We start from the raw sequence: 19,526 nt of genomic DNA, 5'->3' as shown, positions 1-19,526 counted from the left end.
ATTGGCTTATGGATCAAATTTTAGATAAATTTGACTGAAATGGCTACCAATGGCTATTAGTGACTAATGTTGATATTTGTGGGCGTTTTAGTGATTACTAACTGGAATGACTTTAAGTGGTTATTGTTGGCTATTAGCATCTATTTCTGACCAGATTAGCTTCAAATATCTAGCAATGGTTATTGGTGTGTATAATTCACAGTTATGTGCTATTTCAGTGCTTATAGATGAAAATGGCCACAAGTGTCTATAACTGGCCATAAGCATGTATTTTTATCGCAATGGCAAGATTTGGCTACAAATGGCTATTAGTGGCTAGTGTTGATAGTTATGAGCAATTCTTGCGTTTACCAACTGCAATGGCTTTAAAAGGCTATTGTTGGCTATTGGCACATATTTCTGACCAGATTGGCTTCAAATGGCTGCTCATGGCTATTAGTAGGTATAATTGACAATTATGGCTATTTCAGTGTCTATGGATGAAAATGGCCACAGGTGGCTATTACTGGCTATAAGCATCTATTTTAATTGCAATGGATTGATTTGGCTACAAATGGCTCTTAGTGACTACTGTTGATTGTTATGAACGATTTTTGAATTTACCAACTGGAATGGCCTTAAGTGGCAATTGTTGGCTTTTATCATCTATTTCTGACCAGATTGGTTTCAAATGGCTAGCAATGGCTATTACTGAATATAATCGAGAATTACGTGCTATTTCAGTGTTTTTTTATGAAACTGGCTACAAGTGGCTATTACTGGCTATAAGCATTTACATTGGCTTAAAATTGCTACAAATGTCTAGTAGTGACTGGTGTTGATATTCATAAGCAGGTTTTGTTTACTAACTGGAATGGCCTTTAGTGGCTATTGTTGGCTATTGGCATCCATTTCTGGCCAGATTCGCTTCAAATGGCTTGCAATGGCTATTAGTGAGCATAATTGACAATTATGTGCTATTCCACTCTTTTTGGATAAAACTGGCCACAGGTGGCTATTACTGGCAATAAGCATTTTGAATGGCTTAAAATTGCTACAAATGCTAGTAGTGACTAGTGTTGATATTTATAAGTAGCTTTTATGTTTACTAACTGGAATGGCTTTTAGCGGCTATTGTTAGCTGTTAGCATCTATTTCTTGCCAGATTCGCCTCGAATGGCTTGCAATGGCTGTTAGTAAGTATAATTGACATTTCTGTGGTATTTCACTGTTTATGGACGAAACTCAATTAAAGCGGTTATTATTGACTATAAGCATTTATTCTTTATTAAATTGGCTTGAAATAGCTACAAATGGCTACTAGGGGCTAGTCTTGATAGTTATGAGCAATTGTAGTGTTTACTAACTGGACTGGCTTTTAGTAGCTGTTGTTTGCTATTATCATTCATATTTGACCAGATTGGCTTCAATGGGCTAGTAATGGCTGTAGCAAGTATAATTGTGCATATTCATGAATATCCATTCATAGCCATTTAATGGATATTCATGAATAGCCATTCATAGCCATTCAATGAATATTCACGAATAGCCATTTATAGCCATTTGAAGCCAGTCTGGTAAAAAATAGATGATAATAGCCAAAAATAGCCACATGAAGCCATTTCAGTTTGTAGACGAAGAAATAGCTGCTAATTATAAGTACTAGTCAATTTAAGTCTTTGTAGCCAATTGAAGCCGCTCAGGTCATGAACAGATGATTATAGCCAATAATAGAAAAATCCAAGCCAACCAAGTCAAGTAGATGCCTATAGCCAATAATATCCAGTTGAAGTCATTCAAATCTATGAAGACTCCAATTGCATAAATTGTAAATAATAGTTGCTGATAGCCATGTATAGCCATTTCAAGCCAATCAAATAAAAATATATGCTAAAAGCCAATTATACCCATTTGAAGTAATTTTCAATCGTAATCATCAAAATTGCTTAGAATTGTCAAGTATATTCACGAATAGCCAAGGATAGCCATTTGAAGCCAGTCTGGTAAAAAATAGATGGTTATAACCAAAACTAGCCACATGAAGCCATTTCAGTTTGTAGACAAAGAAATAGCTGCTAATTATAAATACTAGACACTTTAAGCCATTTTAGCCAATCCAAGCCACCCAAGTCAGGAACAGATGAATATAAGCAATAATAGCCAATTTAAGCCAACCAAGTCAGGAATAAACGCCAATAGCCAATAATATCCAGTTGAGGTCATTCAAATCTATACAGACTCCATTTGCTTAAATTGTAAATAATAGTTGCTGATAGCCATGTATAGCCATTTCAAGCCGATTTGGCCGAGGACTGCCCATAGCCAATAACAGTAGACACTTGAATCCATTCATAGTCCAAAAATCATGAATACTATGTCATTAATTGTCACTTATGTTCATTCTGAAGCGATTTATTGCGATAGTGTTAAGATGATTTGCTATTGCTAACAATAGCCACTTGAAGCAATTTTCATTCATAAGTATAGAATAGCAGAATATTGCGATCAATAAGCACTAATAGCCATTTTTTGGCCATTCGAGCTAACCAGGTTAATAACAGATGCCTTTAGCCAATAATAGCCATTGGAAGCCATCTCAGCCTGCATAGAATCAAATAAGTCGAAATAGTGATTGATTGATTGATTGATTGGGGTTTCATGGCGCCAGGGCTACTAAGGCCAAAATGCGCCAAGAGTAGAACTATTGTATAAGCAAGGGTTTTGAAGAAGAAAGAGCTATAGTAGCTGATGATGTAATAAAAGTATGTAAATGAGATTGTATAAGTGTACACAGGATGAAGGTGAGTTCGGATTACTAATTAAAATAATAGTCAGTGTATAAGGCCGATGTCCTTAAGAAAAGTAAACACACAAGCATGCGGAAACAGCGGCTGTTCGCCAAGTAAAATAACTAAGTGCAGTAGAATATGTTGTTGATATATTTGCGAACATTTTTTGAAACGATCTTGGTCATACTTCGGGCACTCAAGTAGGATGTGTGATATTGATAGAGGGATGTTGCAACGTTCACACTCTGGAGCATCCTCTCTACGCAAGAGATGCCCATGGGTGAGACGTGTATGACCAATCCGTAGCCGGCACAATACCACCTCATAAAAGCGTTCCCGATGCCGGGCGCTCTCCCACTCACTTAGAAAAGGTTTTAGAGCACGCAGTTTGTTATGTGCTTCATTATTCCATTCGCGTTGCCACTTAGTTCAAATGCAACACTTCAAAGAGATGTGGTAGTCTTTGTATGGTATTTTTTGAAGTTCTATTTGTCTCTCATTTGCAGAATTCGCAGCACTATCAGCCATTTCATTACCTGGGATGCCGACGTGGCTTGGGACCCAGCAGAAAATTATCTCAATCTGCTTGTACGAGGCAGCGATAACTTTATTTTGTAATTCTAGAACAAGTGGATTTCTAATGCGCTTCAGTGATGTAAGTGCTCTTAATGAACTCAAGGAATTTGTGTAAACAATTGAGCGGCGAAGCCTTTTTCTCGTTGCATAATCAACAGCTAACAGCAGGCCATAGAGCTCAGTTGTCAGTATGGTGGCTGCATTTTGGATTCTCTTGATCTGTTTCACAGATGGCCCTATCATAGCACAGCCAACCACAGAGTCTGTTTTAGTTCCATCTGTATACAGACCTACGTACTGTTCATATTGATTTTATAGCTGAAAGAATTCCTGCCTCATGACTTCATTTGGTGTATCTTTTTTGGAATGTTTATTCAGTGTAAGATCACAATTAATGATATGATAATCCCACGGGGCTATATTGGTTAATCAATGAAGTAATCGAGGCCTGGGATGTAGCTCTACAGACGCAGCATAATTCATATTACTAATTGCAAAAGGAAGAACAACGGTTGGTTTGTTCTCAAACCTTCTCTGTAACCTGATGTTTTCGAGGTTATCGGGGGTAGGGTGCTGAAAGACAGAGCGAACTCGAATAGAATACGTAAACCCCAGAGCAAACCTCCTACTTTCAAGGGATGGCTCATTAGCTTCTGCATACAGACTAAGTACCGGGGAGGTGCGAATAACTCCAGTAGCCAATCGCAGTCCCTGGTGGTGAATGGGGTCCAACATCTTTAGGACTGATGCTCGGGCAGAGCCATACACAATGCTCCTATAATCAAGCCTGGAGCGAACAAGCGCCCGGTATATGCATAACAGACATAGTCTATCAGAGCCCCGTGATACATGTGAAAGAACCTTAAGTATATTTAGCGATTTGAGACATTTAAGTTTTATGTTCCTAATATGTTAAACAAAAGTCAATTTCGAATCAAATACGAGTCCCAGAAACTTATGTTCACTTTTTGTCGCTATTGGTATTCCATACATTTGTAATGAAGGCTCTTGCAGAACTTCACGCCGGCGAGACAAACACACACAGGCAGTTTTTTCTGACGAAAATTTAAAACCGTTTGTGTCAGCCCATTTTTGTAACTTGTTAATTGCCTGCTGGACCCGGCGTTCACATATTGAAGGATTACAGGGCAAGACAGAAATTTGAATATAATCTACATATATAGAATATTGCACGGAAGGAGGTATAGCACGGGCAATAGAATTCATCTTTACAATGAAAAGGGTTACGCTAAAAACACCTCCCTGGGGAACTCCATTTTGTTGAGAAAATTCCCTGGAACGGGTTGTTCCCAATCTTACGTAAAAAGTGCTACATTGCAAGTAACTTTGGCACCAAGACGAAACAAATCTTGCAAAATTTCAAAACGCCATGCCGTATCATATGCCTTCTCTAAATCAAATAAGACAGAAACACAGTGCTGTGTATTTACAAATGCCTCCCGCTCAGTGGTCTCAAATCGAATCAGGTGGTGGAGCGTGGATCCAAACGAACGGAAGCCGCACTGATATTTGTCTAGAAGGTTGCTTTTTTCTAGGTAATACATAAGTCTTTGTTTATCACTCTCTCCATCGTTTTGGGAGACAACTCGTTAGTGCTATTGGTGTGTAACTGGAAGCACATGAAGCATCCTTGCCTAACTTAAGCAAAAGAATGACAGTGGCCACCTTCAAAGACGACGGAAAATGACCCTCCGACCAAACACGGTTGAATAAGTACAAAATGTGTTCAACCGTTGAGGGATGTAGGTGGCATAGCATAGTGTAGTGAATACCATAGGGCAAAGGGCAGTCTGCTTGGGACTATTCAGTACTGCCTCAAGTTCATGTAGTGTAAATGGTACATTATGAGGTTGTTGATTGCCTCCTGAGGTACTTATAGATATTTTCCCGGCATGGAGTTTATGCCGAATGAAAGCTGGCGTATAATGATCAGAGCTTGAGACAGTCTCAAAATGCTCTCCTAGTAGATTAGCTTGCTCCTCAATACTTTCGGGGAAGATTCCATGTCTAGTCAAAAGAGGGATAGAGTATGCACGGTAGCAGCCATTGATCTTATGCACTCGGTCCCATACCTCTTGGTACGAAACGCTGCAGTTTATGGAAGATGTGTATCCCTCGAAGCTATCTCGCTTAGACTTCCTGCGAATAGACCGAGCGCGAGATTTCATTATCCTAAAGGTGATGAGATTATTTTGTGTAGGGTAAAGGCGGAAAATTCCCCAAGCTTTGTTCTGCTTCTTTTTTGCTATGCGGCAGTCGTTATTTCACCATAGTTTCGGCTTCTTGGGAAGACGTCATGGGTATGGCCATGATTGATGCTTCTAAAATATGCTTAGTGATATGCTCAGTTATGCGATCAATGGAGAGCTCATGGAGAGATGTACACGCTAAAAGGGATGCTTGTTTAAAAACTGTAAAAACTGACCGGTTTGCTTCGTCAAACGTCCAACGGGGAGTTCGCATTGGAAGTGTAACCGGTCACCCAATGCGACTTAGAATTATGGAAAAATGGTCACTTCCACATGGGTTAGGATTGACCCTCCATGAGAAGAGAGATAACATTGCTGGGTCACAAAGCTACAGGTCGATGCAGGTGAATGAGCGGGTCGGAGCACTAAATTATGTAGCCTGCGAGTTGTTGAGCAAGCATAATCCCGTAGAAGAAATAAATCGTTCAATCATTGATCCTCGCGTATCACATTTTCCACTACCCCATATAGGGTTAGGATCATTAAAATCTCCAAGGACTAAAACTGGTCGTGAGAGTTGGTCATACAGACACTGAAGTTCGTCCCGAGTTAGAGGATGATTAGGAGGTATGTAAATGGAGAAAACTGGTCATCAAGCGGTCAGACAAAACACGAACTGCCACAGTCTCCAATGTAGTATTAAGGGGTACCTCAACACATGGAGTAGATCGCTGAACGATTATTGCTACCCCACCTGAGGTGTGGGAAGAATGGAGACGGTCTTTTCGAAAAACATGAAAGTGCCTTAAAAATCCAGAATGGTTGTGATTTAAATGGGTTTCTTGAAGGCAAAAGATAAATGGGTGATGATGGTCTAACAAATAGCACTCATCATCAGAGTTATGTAGCAATCCTCGGCAGTTCCATTGGAGGAGGACTTCTTCCATCATATATATGTAAGGTGGTATTTTTCAGAAACTGTCTAGCTAAACTTTGTAGTCAATTTTAATTAGAGGTGCATTTTTCTCTTTAGACGTATCTTTCGGCCTACCAGTAGTATCACAGGTGGCCGAGGGCAATGACTTTGAACTAGAGTGGGGCCTGTCCTCCTGAGACTGGGGCCCGCTCTCGTCCATCGGTTCATCTGGAGCCGCTGCTGGAAGACCCTTAGGGTTCTCCAGCCCAGGCGGCTGGCCAGGTATACGAGAGCCACCAGTGGCACGAGAGATACCACGGCCTTTAAGTGGCAGGGCTGCAGGGGGTGCACAAGGCAGTGTCCCCTGTGCCTGATTTTTAGTGGATCCCGACGGACCGGCATCCACCTTTCGGTTCGAGGGCGGAGCTGCTAGCACCGCTCCTGCTGAGGTTGAGGGGGACGAAAAAGGGTCACAGAAACCGTCCAAGGACGTATGTGTTCCCGTCGTAGCTGTTGGCCGTGCAGGTCCCCGGCGCACGGTATCAGCATAGGAGCCCAGTGATTGAAACGAGTAGCGTTTCTTGGCCTCTGGGTAGATGACGTTTTTCTTTGTTTTGATATTCAGGATCTCTTTCTCCTGCTTCCACAAATGACATGCACGTGAGTATGCTGGATGGGATCCTTTACAGTTTGGACAACACAGTGAGCTTTTGCACACATCAGCTACATGCTCCGTGCTCCCACATTTTGCGCATGTGTCTCTTCCACGGCAGCTGCGCGAGCCGTGCCCAAACCACTGGCACCTAAAGTACCTTTGGGGGTTTGGGATATACGGCCGGACGTGACAGTTTATGTAGCCAGCCTTTACAGAAGAAGGGAGACAATGACGCTGAAAGGTGACTATGAGTTGTTAAGTGGGAGTTTCTGATCCATCTTTCCGGAACATGATCCTCTTTACGGCAACTACTCCAGAAGAGCGGAGGCCTTCAAGGATCTCTTCTTCGCTGCTGTGGAGGAGGTCGTCCTCAGAGATGACCCCACGAATGGTGTTTAAGGTGCGGTGAGAAGACACTGTGACTTTTACATCTCCAATGGTGTTCAAGGTGAGCAAAGCGATGCTTTTTTTCTTCGAGCTTACTTCCACAAGCAGGTCTCCGGAATACAGTTTTTTCGCAATGTAATCGTCTCCAAGGCTCGAGTCAAGGAGTTTTGCAATAGCAAAAGTCGAGAGCTTGGACATTGGACGCTGATCATTATCTGAATGAAGTACAAAGAACTTTGTAAACATGTCTGATTTAGACTCTTTAGCTATGGCAATAGGTTCGGGGTGCAGGCGCTTGCCTAGTCGCCACGAACCGGCTTTTGGTTTGGGAGGGGTAGCCATAAAAAGGCAAAAGAACTTCGGCACCTGTGGCGCACCAGCCACCACGGAGTCCAACAAGGGGGCGCGCAACATCTCATAACAGTACAGGCTTGTCTGAGAATGCTGCTCTGCCAGTGCTACCAAGACGCTATAACCAACTGTGGTTTAGACGAGAGTATCTATTTCCACCCAAGGTTAGCCCTTACCGCCAAAGAAGGGAGAAAAAGGAGCAAGAGAAATGAGAAAGAAGTGAAGAAAACAGGACAGGTAAAAGTGAAAGATCAAAGGGCATAGTAGAAGAAAAGGCGACTAGACTGAATCATCCTGGCCGGGCCTTACCAGGACTCTCGTCTAAGAGAAGCAGGGGGCGAAGTGGTGTACTGCCTCACCCGGGGGGCCCCGAAGGGTCCAAACCTACCCCGGGCTCGACTCAACCACCAGGTTGACCTTTTCCTCGGACATGGGAAAGCCACATACAGCCATACGTGGGCGGGCGAACCCGCATGGCTTGAGGTCCATGGTGACGCCACTCACCAAACACCTGCTTTCACAGGTGCCCCCTGCGGGGGTCGAAATAGTCACTGATCGTCATTGATAGTCACTAGAAGTCATTTGGACCCCAAATCTGCCATATAATTTATAAATATAATCATATAGCCAATAATACCCATATTAGTCCAACTTAATCTGCACACAATCAGGTAAGTCGAAATGGTGACTAATAGCCATTGATAGTCACTAGAAGTCATTTGAACCACGAATCTGCCATATAAATAAAAAATATGATTGTATAGCCAATAATAGCCATTGGAAGCCAACTCAGCCTGCACACAAATAAATAACTCAAAATTGTGACCAATAGTCATCAATAGTCAGTATAAGTCTTTTGAACTCTGAATCTGACATATAATTTATAAATATAATCCTATCGCCAGTAATAGCCATATCAAGCCAGATCAGTCTTCACACAATCAAGTAACTCGAAATAAGGACTGATAATCATGGGCAATCACTAGAAGTCATATGGACCCTAAATCTGCTATATAATTATAAATATGAATTTATAGCCAATAGTAGCCATTGGAAGCCAACTAAGTCTGCACAAAACAAATAATTCGAAATAGTGACTGATAGTAATTGATAATCACGGAAGTCATTCGGACCCCAAATGTGCCATATAATTTATAAACATGATCACATAGCCAATAATAGCCATATGAAGCCAACTCAATCCGCACACAATCAATTAACTCAAAATAGTGACCAAAAGTCATTAAACGTAACTAGAAGTAATTTGACTATATATCTGCCATGTCATATTTTGATCAAAAAGCCAAAATTAGCCATTGAAAGCCAGCTCAGTCTGCACGCAATCAAATAACTCAAAATAGTTACAAATAGTCATTGATTTTCATTAAAAGTCATTTGGAACTGAAATCCGCCATATAATTAGGAAATAAAATCGAATATCAAATAATAGTCATTAAAATCCAATCTGAGACATAACATTACAAATATCACGAAATGGTCACTAATGGTCATTAAAGTCTATCACAAGTGGAACTACCTAATAAACAGCTGCTTGGTCTATATGCCCCGAAATAGCTTAGGATATTTGCCCAGAGCCATTAATAGCCCTTGGAAGGCACTCTAGTTTATACTCGTCCAAATAACTCAGAAGTACAATCCAATAGACATTGCAGTCATCAGAGGCTAACCAGGCCCCCAAAACGACAGGTAATACTGAACCGGACACCATTTCTACTTCCTTATAAATACTGGCTCTTTGTTAACCAGCCAGTGTAGCATTTACTGGCTGTAATTACTACGTCGTGTACCATTTCCAGCCTCATTGGAAGTGAGTCATTGGAACCCAAATCTGCCATATAATTTATAAACATAATCATATAGCCAATAATACCCATATTAGTCCAACTCAATCTGCACACAATCATGTAAGTCGGAATGGTGACTAATAGCCATTGATAGTCACTAGAAGTCATTTGAACCACAAATCTGCCATATAAATAAAAAATATGATTGTATAGCCAATAATAGCCATTGGAAGCCAACTCATCCCGAACACAAATAAATAACTCAAAATTGTGACCAATAGTCATCAATAGTCAGTATAAGTCTTTTGAACTCTGAATCTGCCATATAATTTATAAATATATTCCTATCTCCAGTAATAGCCATATGAAGCCAGATCAGTCTTCACACAATCAAGTAACTCGAAATAAGGACTGATAATCATGGGCAATCACTAGAAGTCATCGGCCCCTAAATCTGCTATATAATTTTAAATATGAATGTATAGCCAATAGTAGCCATTGGAAGCCAACTAAGTCTGCACAAAACAAATAAGTCGAAATAGTGACTGGTAGTAATTGATAATCACGGAAGTCATTCGGACCCCAAATGTGCCATATAATGTATAAATATGATCACGTAGCCAATAATAGCCATATGAAGCCAACTCAGTCTGCACACAATCAATTAATTCAAAATAGTGACAAAAAGTCATTAAAAGTAACTAGAAGTAATTTGACTACATATCTGCCATGACATATTTTGATCAAAGAGCCAGAATTAGCGATTGAAAGCCAACTCAGTCCGCACGTAATCAAATAACTCAAAATAGTTACAAATAGTCATTGATTTTCATTAGAAGTCATTTGGAACTAAAATCCGCCATATAATTAGGAAATAAAATCAAATATCAAAAAATAGTCATTCAAATCCTTTCTGAGACATATCATTACAAATATCACGAAATGGTCACTAATGGTCATTAAAGTCTATCACAAGTGGAACTACGTACCTAATAAACAGCTGCTTGGTCTATATGCCCCGAAATAGCTTAGGATATTGGCCCAGAGCCAATAATAGCCCTTGGAAGGCAATCTAGTTTATACTCGTCCAAATAACTTAGAAGTACAATCCAATAGACATTGCAGTCATCAGAGGCTAACCCGGCCCCTAAAACGACAGGTAAAACTGAACCGGACACTATTTCTGCTTCCTTAGAAATACTGGTTCTTCGTTAACCAGCCAGTGTAGCATTTACTGGCTGTAATTATTATGTCGTGTACCAATTCCAGCCTCATTGGAAGTCAGTCTCATATAATTTAAAATAATGACCCATGGAGCAATTACATATTTGAATTGCTGTGGTTTATTTCTAACTGCAAAGAGCAAGTCACTACAGCCAGTAACAGCCATAGCCATTAGAGTGGTCCCTAAACTTTCAACTTACTAGGAAGTGACTAATTGCCAGTAGGTCATTTGTACAAGGTGTAATACATAAATCCATGTAATCTAAATACTTTCTGCTAATATGAAGCGCGCCTCATTGAGCTCTTGCTCAATTGAAATCGGCACACCGATTTGGCATATATTCCGAATTCCTGATAGTGTGAAGAGAAAAAAAAGGTGTAGTGAATGACTGTTATCCTTTTAATTTCGAGCTCATAGCATACCATCCCACACCGAGAGATGGCAGCATGTCTGTGTCTCCCGACAACCCCATGCATTTTGGCTCCAGTTTCCAGTATCGGTAATCAAAGGTATTTGGCTCGACTCTCGCCATGACCTGCGTGATCCTTATGCTGCCCAGAATCATGGCGTAATCTGCTGTAGAGTATAATTCATCTTACTGAATGACCACTGAATAATATAAGTTTTTTTCTTTTTTCGATACAGTAACGGCGCATGCGCGAGAGGCGGTGTTCGTCGAATTGAGGACACTATGCGACTCCCACCACCACAAACATCATTACTTCAAGAGTCAAAAAGAAGTACTCGTCTACTTGGCGCTTTCGATAATCGCAGTAGGAAACGGTGGTAGCACGCCTGCAACATCACTGTTATTACGCCGCATGCACGACTTCTGCTTTATGTTCTACGTTCTACGTTATATGTTATATGTTCATCTATACTGACAAAGCCTGGCAGAACACCACGAGACGCGGCCACCGAAAGTGAATAGGTAGAGCGGCATACAAGAGTAGGGAGGCCCTTGTGAGGGTGGGCGCAACTGCAGCCCACATCACCATTTGATGATGATGTAAATAAAATTGATTGATTGATTGGTTGATTGAACTGCAAGATCGGGGATTACAGGATATGGACGCCATTTAATTGGCGTCCATATCCTGTAATCCTGTAAATAATCGAAATTGAAGAGAAACTCAGACATGTGCACGATGTCACAGGGGTAAATCTCGCGAGAAGTCGCGTTGTCAGTGTTTTGAACAATGCGAAACCGGCCGGGTCGAATTTAGGTCAACAAGAACGCGTTGCTCTTAATGAGTTGAAGTCAGACAGCTCCATCATGATTTTAAAGGCCGACAAAGGAAAAGGAACCGTTGTGCTTGATAGGGATGACTACATGAAGAAAATGTATGAAGTTTTAAACGACAATCACTATTTCGTGAGGCTATCAAGAGATCCCGCTGCTAAGTCCGAAAGAGACTTAGTTGACCACCTTCGAGAACTGAAAAAGAAAGGACGCATCAATGACGACCTATACCGTCGTCTCTTCTCCTCTGACGCCGCGACACCCAAGATGTATGGACTCCCCAAAATTCACAAACCGGGTTGCCCCCTACGCCCGATTGTATCTTTTATTGGTTCATCTACTTACAGCCTTTCCAAATATCTGGTTGAGATTCTGAACCCTCTTACGGGAAACAATGAGTTTAGCGACCGGAATTCCCATGAGTTTGTTGAACTTATACGCGCTCAGACCCTGCTACCGCACGAGGCTATGGTATCCTTTGATGCGATTTCTTTATTTACGAATGTCCCCAACACCCTGGCGGTTGAGGTTGCCCGTGACCGGTTGTTGGCAGACCAGTCGTTGTCCACTCGTACAACCCTCCTTGTTGATGACGTTATACTTCTTTTGCGTTTTTGTCTCAACCAGTGCAATTTTAGTTTTAATGGGGACATATATCATCAGGTCAGCAAATGCCCTATGGGGAGTCCAGTTTCAGTAACCTTCTCGAATCTCGTCATGGAATATGTTGAGGAAATGGTAATGTCTGGCATTGATTTCCCCGTGAAGTTCTACCGTCGTTATGTCGATGACACGTTTGTAATAGTTAACAGAGAGAACGTAACCGATTTTCACCGCAATTTGAATAGTGTCCACCCCTCAATTCAGTTCACCTGCGAACATGAAACCGACAGTACCTTACCGTTTTTAGATGTACGTGTCCATAGAACTAGTGAACCTTTCTTTAAGATGGAGACATCCGTATATCGTAAACCATGTGACACACAAAACTTTCTTGACTACCACTCTCATCACCCTACTCAACACAAAAGCTCAGTTGTAAGATCGTTACTTCATCGTTCAGAAACAGTCCCATCTAACTCAACACTTAGCAATCAAGAACTTAGCCATGTGCGGGAGGCTTTGAAGAAACGTAACTACCCCGACCGATTTATCAATCGCGTTAAGAAACAAATGTCCCGTCGGCGCCCGGATCGAGCCGAATGAACACGTGACGTCGTGTGCATCCCGTACGTTAAGGGGATTTCGGAGGCATTGGGACGCGCCCTTAGGCCGTTAGGGGTACGAACTGTATACAAACCCTACAGAACAATTGCCAATGTTATCTCCAAGCCAAAAGACCCGACCCCGCCAGAGGCAGAAAGGGGCGTGATCTACCAGGTGCAGTGCAAGGAATGTGACGCTTCCTACATTGGAGAAACGGGACGAAAAAGAAAAACAAGACTAAAAGAACACGCACGGGATGTCGCCAATTCCACGAACGCCACCCGCTTCAAGTCCGAACTCGTCGACCACACATGGACGTCAGGACATCAATTTGACTTTGACAAGGCATCGACCTTGGCGAGGGATCAAAGGTGGGGACCGAGGAAGCTGCTGGAATCTTGGTTTATCCAGAACGACAAACGCGGAAGTGATTCATCGCTGGTAAACAAGAACCGTGGCCCCCTGCCGGAGGTGTACGCAAACTTTATGCCTAAATAGCCGAACTTTTTTGTGCGACTCTCACTCGCTCTGTGCTCTACTGAAGATGCCTCCCGCATGGGAGGCGAAACGTTTAATTAAATTGTTATTTTTGTTATGTCAAGCCGTTTTCGTTATTACACTTATCACAGCAGAGTTGCAACACAGCGGGCGTCTTCTCTCGGGCCACACACAATCCTAGCATCAAATATTGTAGGACGGGGAATGTTTAGGGGTTGGAGCTGACTTTATAACGATTGCAGCCTCTGTTCCAGCACGTCGTGGATGCCAGCGCTGCCGTGAGCGCGGCCATCGTTGATGCGATGGCCTTGCGACTTCTGACCTTCCTTCCCGTTTGCATTCATTTTTTAAGCGTTTATATTTCCATTTTGGTTTTAACTGGGTTAAAAAAAGCCACGCACAACGTGCTAAAAACGGTTCGAAATAAAAAAAAAGGATCCTTTTGTTTATTTTTAAAGTGAAAGCTTTATTATTGCGTTATACGCTCCATTACGCGAAACTCCGCCGCCGTTGGCGGCGTGACCAAGCGATGATACCAAACATGGTTAACGGCGCAAAGATTAAAAACACGTCAAAAATGCTCGGATTTACGTCAACTTTTTTGAGAGGGGTTTTCGTAAACAAATTAAATTAATGGGTTTGAAAAAAAAACTTTGGTACATAACGTTCTAGGTGGTAATCGAACCCGGGCCCTCCAGGGTGCGAGACGAGCACGCTTTCCACGGATCTGGCTGACTAAAGGTGTGCCTAGAGATGTTTTCGCATTCCCACACATAAACAGTCTTAAATGTCTCTGTACATTTTTTGTATTTGTACTCTTGTGTTCCTTAAAGGGGCGGCGCAACGATATTCAATTGGAATGTTTTTCAGTTTACACGAGCTTACTGGAACTATACCTAGTCTCATCCTACGGTGAACTAAAGGCCAAAACTGTAGGCCGCCAGGTCCAATCACGTTCCACGCTAAACTATGACACACTTAGCATTGATTAGGTTTGGAAGAGTAATGCTCCGGATTCAAAAACACTGTAACATTTTTATAGCTTCGACACTGCAAAAAGCTTGTACGTCCTGGGTTTTTTTTCGATGTAAAATGCTTGAGTCACTCAGTGCAATTCGATCCGAACCACTGTCCGCCCATTCCCATCAATTATCCGACACGCGGGCACCCATACCTGCATCGAAGCGAAATCGCACGCAATTTCTAAGTGGCTCGTGATTAGATCTGGCGGTCCGTAGCTTTTCCCTTTAGTCCATCGTAGGGTGAGACGAAGTAAAGTGGGACTCAAGGATACTCGCACGCAACGCGACTGGACAAGAAACTCCTTCGTTGCAGCCTAATTTCGAGGACAAAAGCGAGCGTTTTCATTCAATCTCTCTTTCGCAAAACTTGATAACGTAGCTGGGCGGTCGCAGTATCATCCAATGACGATATTTGAATGCGGTTCATAGATTGGACCCGAGCATTGCGTGAACACTCGATTAGAGCTCGTGGTAATCGATAGCTTGTGGGAGCAAGTCTCCCACCACGGCCAGAGGCCGCTGCCGAATGCCCAAACTGGAAAACGGCCGAGGCGCGCAATAGCGCACGTATAGGACAGGCACAGCAGCCTATAAAAGAAGGCACACGCCCACAGAGGAGGGAGGACGGACCGTGGCCACGGAGGCGTCCAGTTGGAACGCTCCGGCAATGTTTTACGTTGAACTTAATACTAACAATCCATTCCTGTTACTTTAATAAATGTAGTTTCTTGTATTGGAAACCCCGGCTCCGTGTTGTTCCTCCCGGATGGGCATGCAGCAAGGCAACCCCACCACATGGCGCCCAACGTCCTTTTGCTGCCCTTCTGTCGGAACAACACGGGGCTGGGTTTCTTCTCTCGGTAAGTTTTTTCAACCGCGGTGTTTCTTTTCCAAGTAGTGCTGGTATTCGCGACAGCGCGAGTGCTCGCTGAATTGGAGCCTCAAAGCATTGCTTAGTCACGCGGGGGCGTGTTTATCGCTCTGGGGGCGTGTTTATTTTTCTCGAGTGGAGTATACCGCCTGTTGCCGCACACGTTTTCTTGTCTGCTTGGCGTTTCTGTTTTTTCCCGCCATGTCTCCCACACTACGGTCCGAGACGAAGGATGGCGAAAAGCCTGGAGCAAGCGTGGACCCCGCGGATGCGCAGGCCGAATTGCTACTGAAGGTGGCAGCCATGTGTGATGCGGTTACACAGCGTCTCGCCGTGCAGCAGTCACGTGAGCCGGAGCTGCGTCCCCAGCTGACGATGCCGGTGTACACTGGCTACAACGACGTCAAGTCAGTCGCCGACTTTCTGGGTGAGCTCGACGTCTACAAAGCCGCCTGAGGCGCCTCGGAATCCCTCGTGATAAGCAGAATACTCCCACTCGCTCTAAAGTCTAGCGCTGCGTGCTGGTTAAGGCTGCAACCTACGTTCACCAGCCTAGCGGAGTTCGAGCGGCCATTCCGAGCAGAGTTCCTGCCACCTGGTTACGAGTTACAAATCTTGAAAGAACTCGAGTCCCGAACGCAACATCCGAACGAAAGCCTGGTTCAGTATGTTCGCGCGTTGCAGGAACTCACACAAAGGGGACAACCTAATGCCTTCGAGTCGGAGATTATAGCTCGTGTCCTCAGACAATGTCACCCAAAATACCACGTGTACCTACTCGGCCGCACCTTTGAGACTATTGAAGAGCTAGCCCGGCATGCCCGCAGCACAAAGGAGATCTTCCTCGCTCAGAAAAGCTATCTCCCACCGCCTTTGGCCGCAAACTCTCTCGAACCCGCATGTGCTTGGCAGGGCCCCGAGGCAATCCCGGCGCTAAGACCTCCACGGGACTGGCACAGAGTGCCCAATCAAAGCAGCCGGAGGCGCTCCAGTTTTGGTTCAATGCGGGGCCACTGGAGGACGTCCGAAGAGCGCCCTGGTGCCGGCGACTCAAGCAGGTATTCGGACCAATGCCACAACTGGGGACAGCGCGGCCACTTCCAAAGAGAGTGCCCAAATACAAACCCGAGGCAGAACGAAACAAATGGCGGAAGGGCTGGAAGTGAGCGGAGGGATTGTGGAAATCCGGTCAACCCTCGCGCGCCTATGGGCCGTGAAAATCCGGAAGGTCACGTGGCATCCCAATCGGGAAACTATTACGGCCGGCGGCAATGAGCCCCACTGCAGAGCCGCCGATGGCCGCTATCACAGCCGGGATCACGCACGCAGCGTCACTTGTTCCATCGGTATGTCGAATTCAGCCTAACAGCGAAATGATCGAGCCACGCATGACGATCACTTTGCTCGGTTTTCCTATTGCCGCGCTTTTGGATACCGGGGCTGCTATCTCGCTTATAGGGGACGCTGCCTATGAACTATGCAAAAATAAAAAAAAAAATAACCTTTCGTTCGGCAGACACACGTCTGCAGTTAGCCTCCGGGTCAACAATATCGGCGGACGGAGCCGTAAGGCTTAAAATTTCATTCAATGAAAAGAAACGGCGTCAGCGCTTTCTGTATCTCCCGGGACTCGCCGTACCCGTGATCTTGGGTCGAGATTTTATCGCAGGCGTAAGCATGACGCTCGACTTCCCTGGGGGCGGCTATCGCCTGGGAAACCAAACGGACCTGACTCCGTTCACCAGACGAGAGAACTGCATCGCTGGCCCAACCCTCCCAGCCCACTTTACAACGCCTGCAGCTGCCCTACCATCCGAAATCTCGGATACTCTTCAGAAGTGTCCGGGCACTGACCTCCAGAAGAGACAGCTGGAGGGCGTCCTGCGGCCGTTCTCTCCGATGTTCACGGAGCGACCAGGAAAGACAGACATCCTGCTGCATCGGATTGAAACCGGTAACGCAGCGCCTCGGAGGTGCAATCCACGCCCCATCAGCGTGCACAAAAGAGAACTCCTGGACGTGGCCCTTCAGGAGATGCTGGACACCGGCGCAGTACGTGAGTCAAAGAGCCCTTGGGCATTTCCTGTCGTTCTCGCTCCGAAAAAAGATGGAACTGCCAGACTCCGCGTAGATTACAGACGGCTGAACGAAGTGTCTGTACGGGACAGCTACCCTTTTCCCAGCATTTCCTCTATAATGTACGCGCTCGGCAACGCGACGGTGTTCCCCACATTGGATTGCAGCCGCGGATTCCTTCAGATCGAGGTGCATCCGTTAGACGTGCAGAAAACCGCTTTCATTTGCCACAGAGGGCTGTACGAGTTCACCCGCTTGCCTTTTGGCTTGTCCAACTCGCCAGCGAGCTTTCAACGTCTGATGGACGTTGTGCTCGGAAACGCAAAGTACGAATTCGCAATGGCCTACATGGATGACGTTGTTGTTTTCTCGCGTACATTCGAGGAGCATCTTGAACACTTGACTATCGTACTTGAGCGGATGCGGAACGCGGGCCTAACAATCAATCCGAGGAAAGTTCAACTGGCCGAGCCCAAAATTAACCTCCTCGGATTTGTTGTCGATAGCGGCACGCTCCGTCCCAACCAAGAAAAACTGCGCGCACTAACTGAGTACCCGCGCCCCCATGACGTGAAAAGTTTACAGCGATATCTCGGAATGATTGCATTCTATAGGGATTTCATTCCTTACTGCTCCGAGATTTCTCAGCCGCTTAATCACCTCCTTCGAAAAGGCGTCAAATGGTGTTGGAGCGAAGAACAACAAAGCGCATTCGCAGCTTTATCAAAGGCAGTGACAGAGAACGCGTGTCTGCATCATCCCGACCTAAACCAACCATTCGTTTTGCAGACAGATGCAAGCGATTGTGGCGTCGGAGCTGTTTTACTGCAGGAACATGATGGTATACTTCGCCCGGTTGCTTTCGCAAGTCAGACCCTCAATTCCGCACAGCGTAACTACAGTGTTGCAGTAAGGGAATGCTTAGCCGTAGTGTATGCGTTAAAGCGATTTGACATGTATTTGGATGGCGCAACATTCCAAATTGAATGTGATCATTTAGCATTGTCATGGCTGAAAAGACTTCAGAACCCCGCTGGTCGCCTCGCTCGTTGGGCACTTACGCTGCAACAATACGATTACACTATTGTATACAGGCCGGGTGCTACAAACCAAATTGCTGATGCACTTTCCCGCGCCCCCCTTCCTGAGAACCACGTGCAGGAATCCCCAGGGCTGGTCGCAGTCGTTAATACAACGCAGGGACCACCTGACTCACGGTGGGGTACATTGGTCTCAAGAGAGGATCTTCTCAAGGCCCAGCACGACGATGGGTTGTGCCAACAAGTGACTGCCTGGCTGGCAGCGTCCGGTCCAGTCGACCGCCCAAGTGACACGGAGTTCGACTCCTACTTGATGAGCGATGACGGCCTCCTGCTGCGCTACATCCCCCAGGCCGACGACGATCCGGATGGATCAGCATTCCGGACCGTGATACTCCGCAAGCTACGTAAGTTTTTCATCCGATACATGCACAGCTCTGCCCTAGCCGGACACAGCAGTGGCAGCAAGACTTACGATAAGTTGTCCCAGATTGCGACGTGGCCCGGCATGCGGCAAGATGTACTGAGGTACGCGCGTAGTTGCCCGTCATGCCAGAAAGCGAAGCCACGTGGTGGTCAACCCCCAGGTCTCATGCAACCGATCGCAAGCCAGAGCCCTTGGCAGATCTGTTGCTGTGACGTCATGGGTCCATTTCCACGTAGCCCACGCCGAAACC

General features: G+C 44.8%; 1 protein-coding gene across 1 annotated transcript in view; it reads left to right on the top strand.

Annotated features, from left to right (window-relative positions):
- The window catches only part of LOC120846676, a gene marked incomplete at its 3' end in the record, with an annotated part of 38,548 nt that extends 20,943 nt beyond the window's left edge, over nt 1-17,605 (top strand). Inside the window, exons 5-6 of the mRNA XM_040218529.1 lie at nt 11,539-11,666; nt 17,597-17,605. Of these exons, the coding sequence (XP_040074463.1) occupies nt 11,539-11,666; nt 17,597-17,605 (137 nt within the window). The remainder of the gene's footprint in view (nt 1-11,538; nt 11,667-17,596) is intronic.
- Between the last annotated feature and the right edge of the window lie 1,921 nt (nt 17,606-19,526).

This window comes from Ixodes scapularis, unplaced genomic scaffold (genome assembly GCF_016920785.2).
Source record: "Ixodes scapularis isolate PalLabHiFi unplaced genomic scaffold, ASM1692078v2 ptg000146l_1___fragment_1__unscaffolded, whole genome shotgun sequence".
Taxonomy (NCBI): Eukaryota; Metazoa; Arthropoda; class Arachnida; order Ixodida; family Ixodidae; genus Ixodes; species Ixodes scapularis.
Note: the sequence above shows the minus strand (reverse complement) of the source record. Positions and strands in the feature narration are given on the sequence as shown.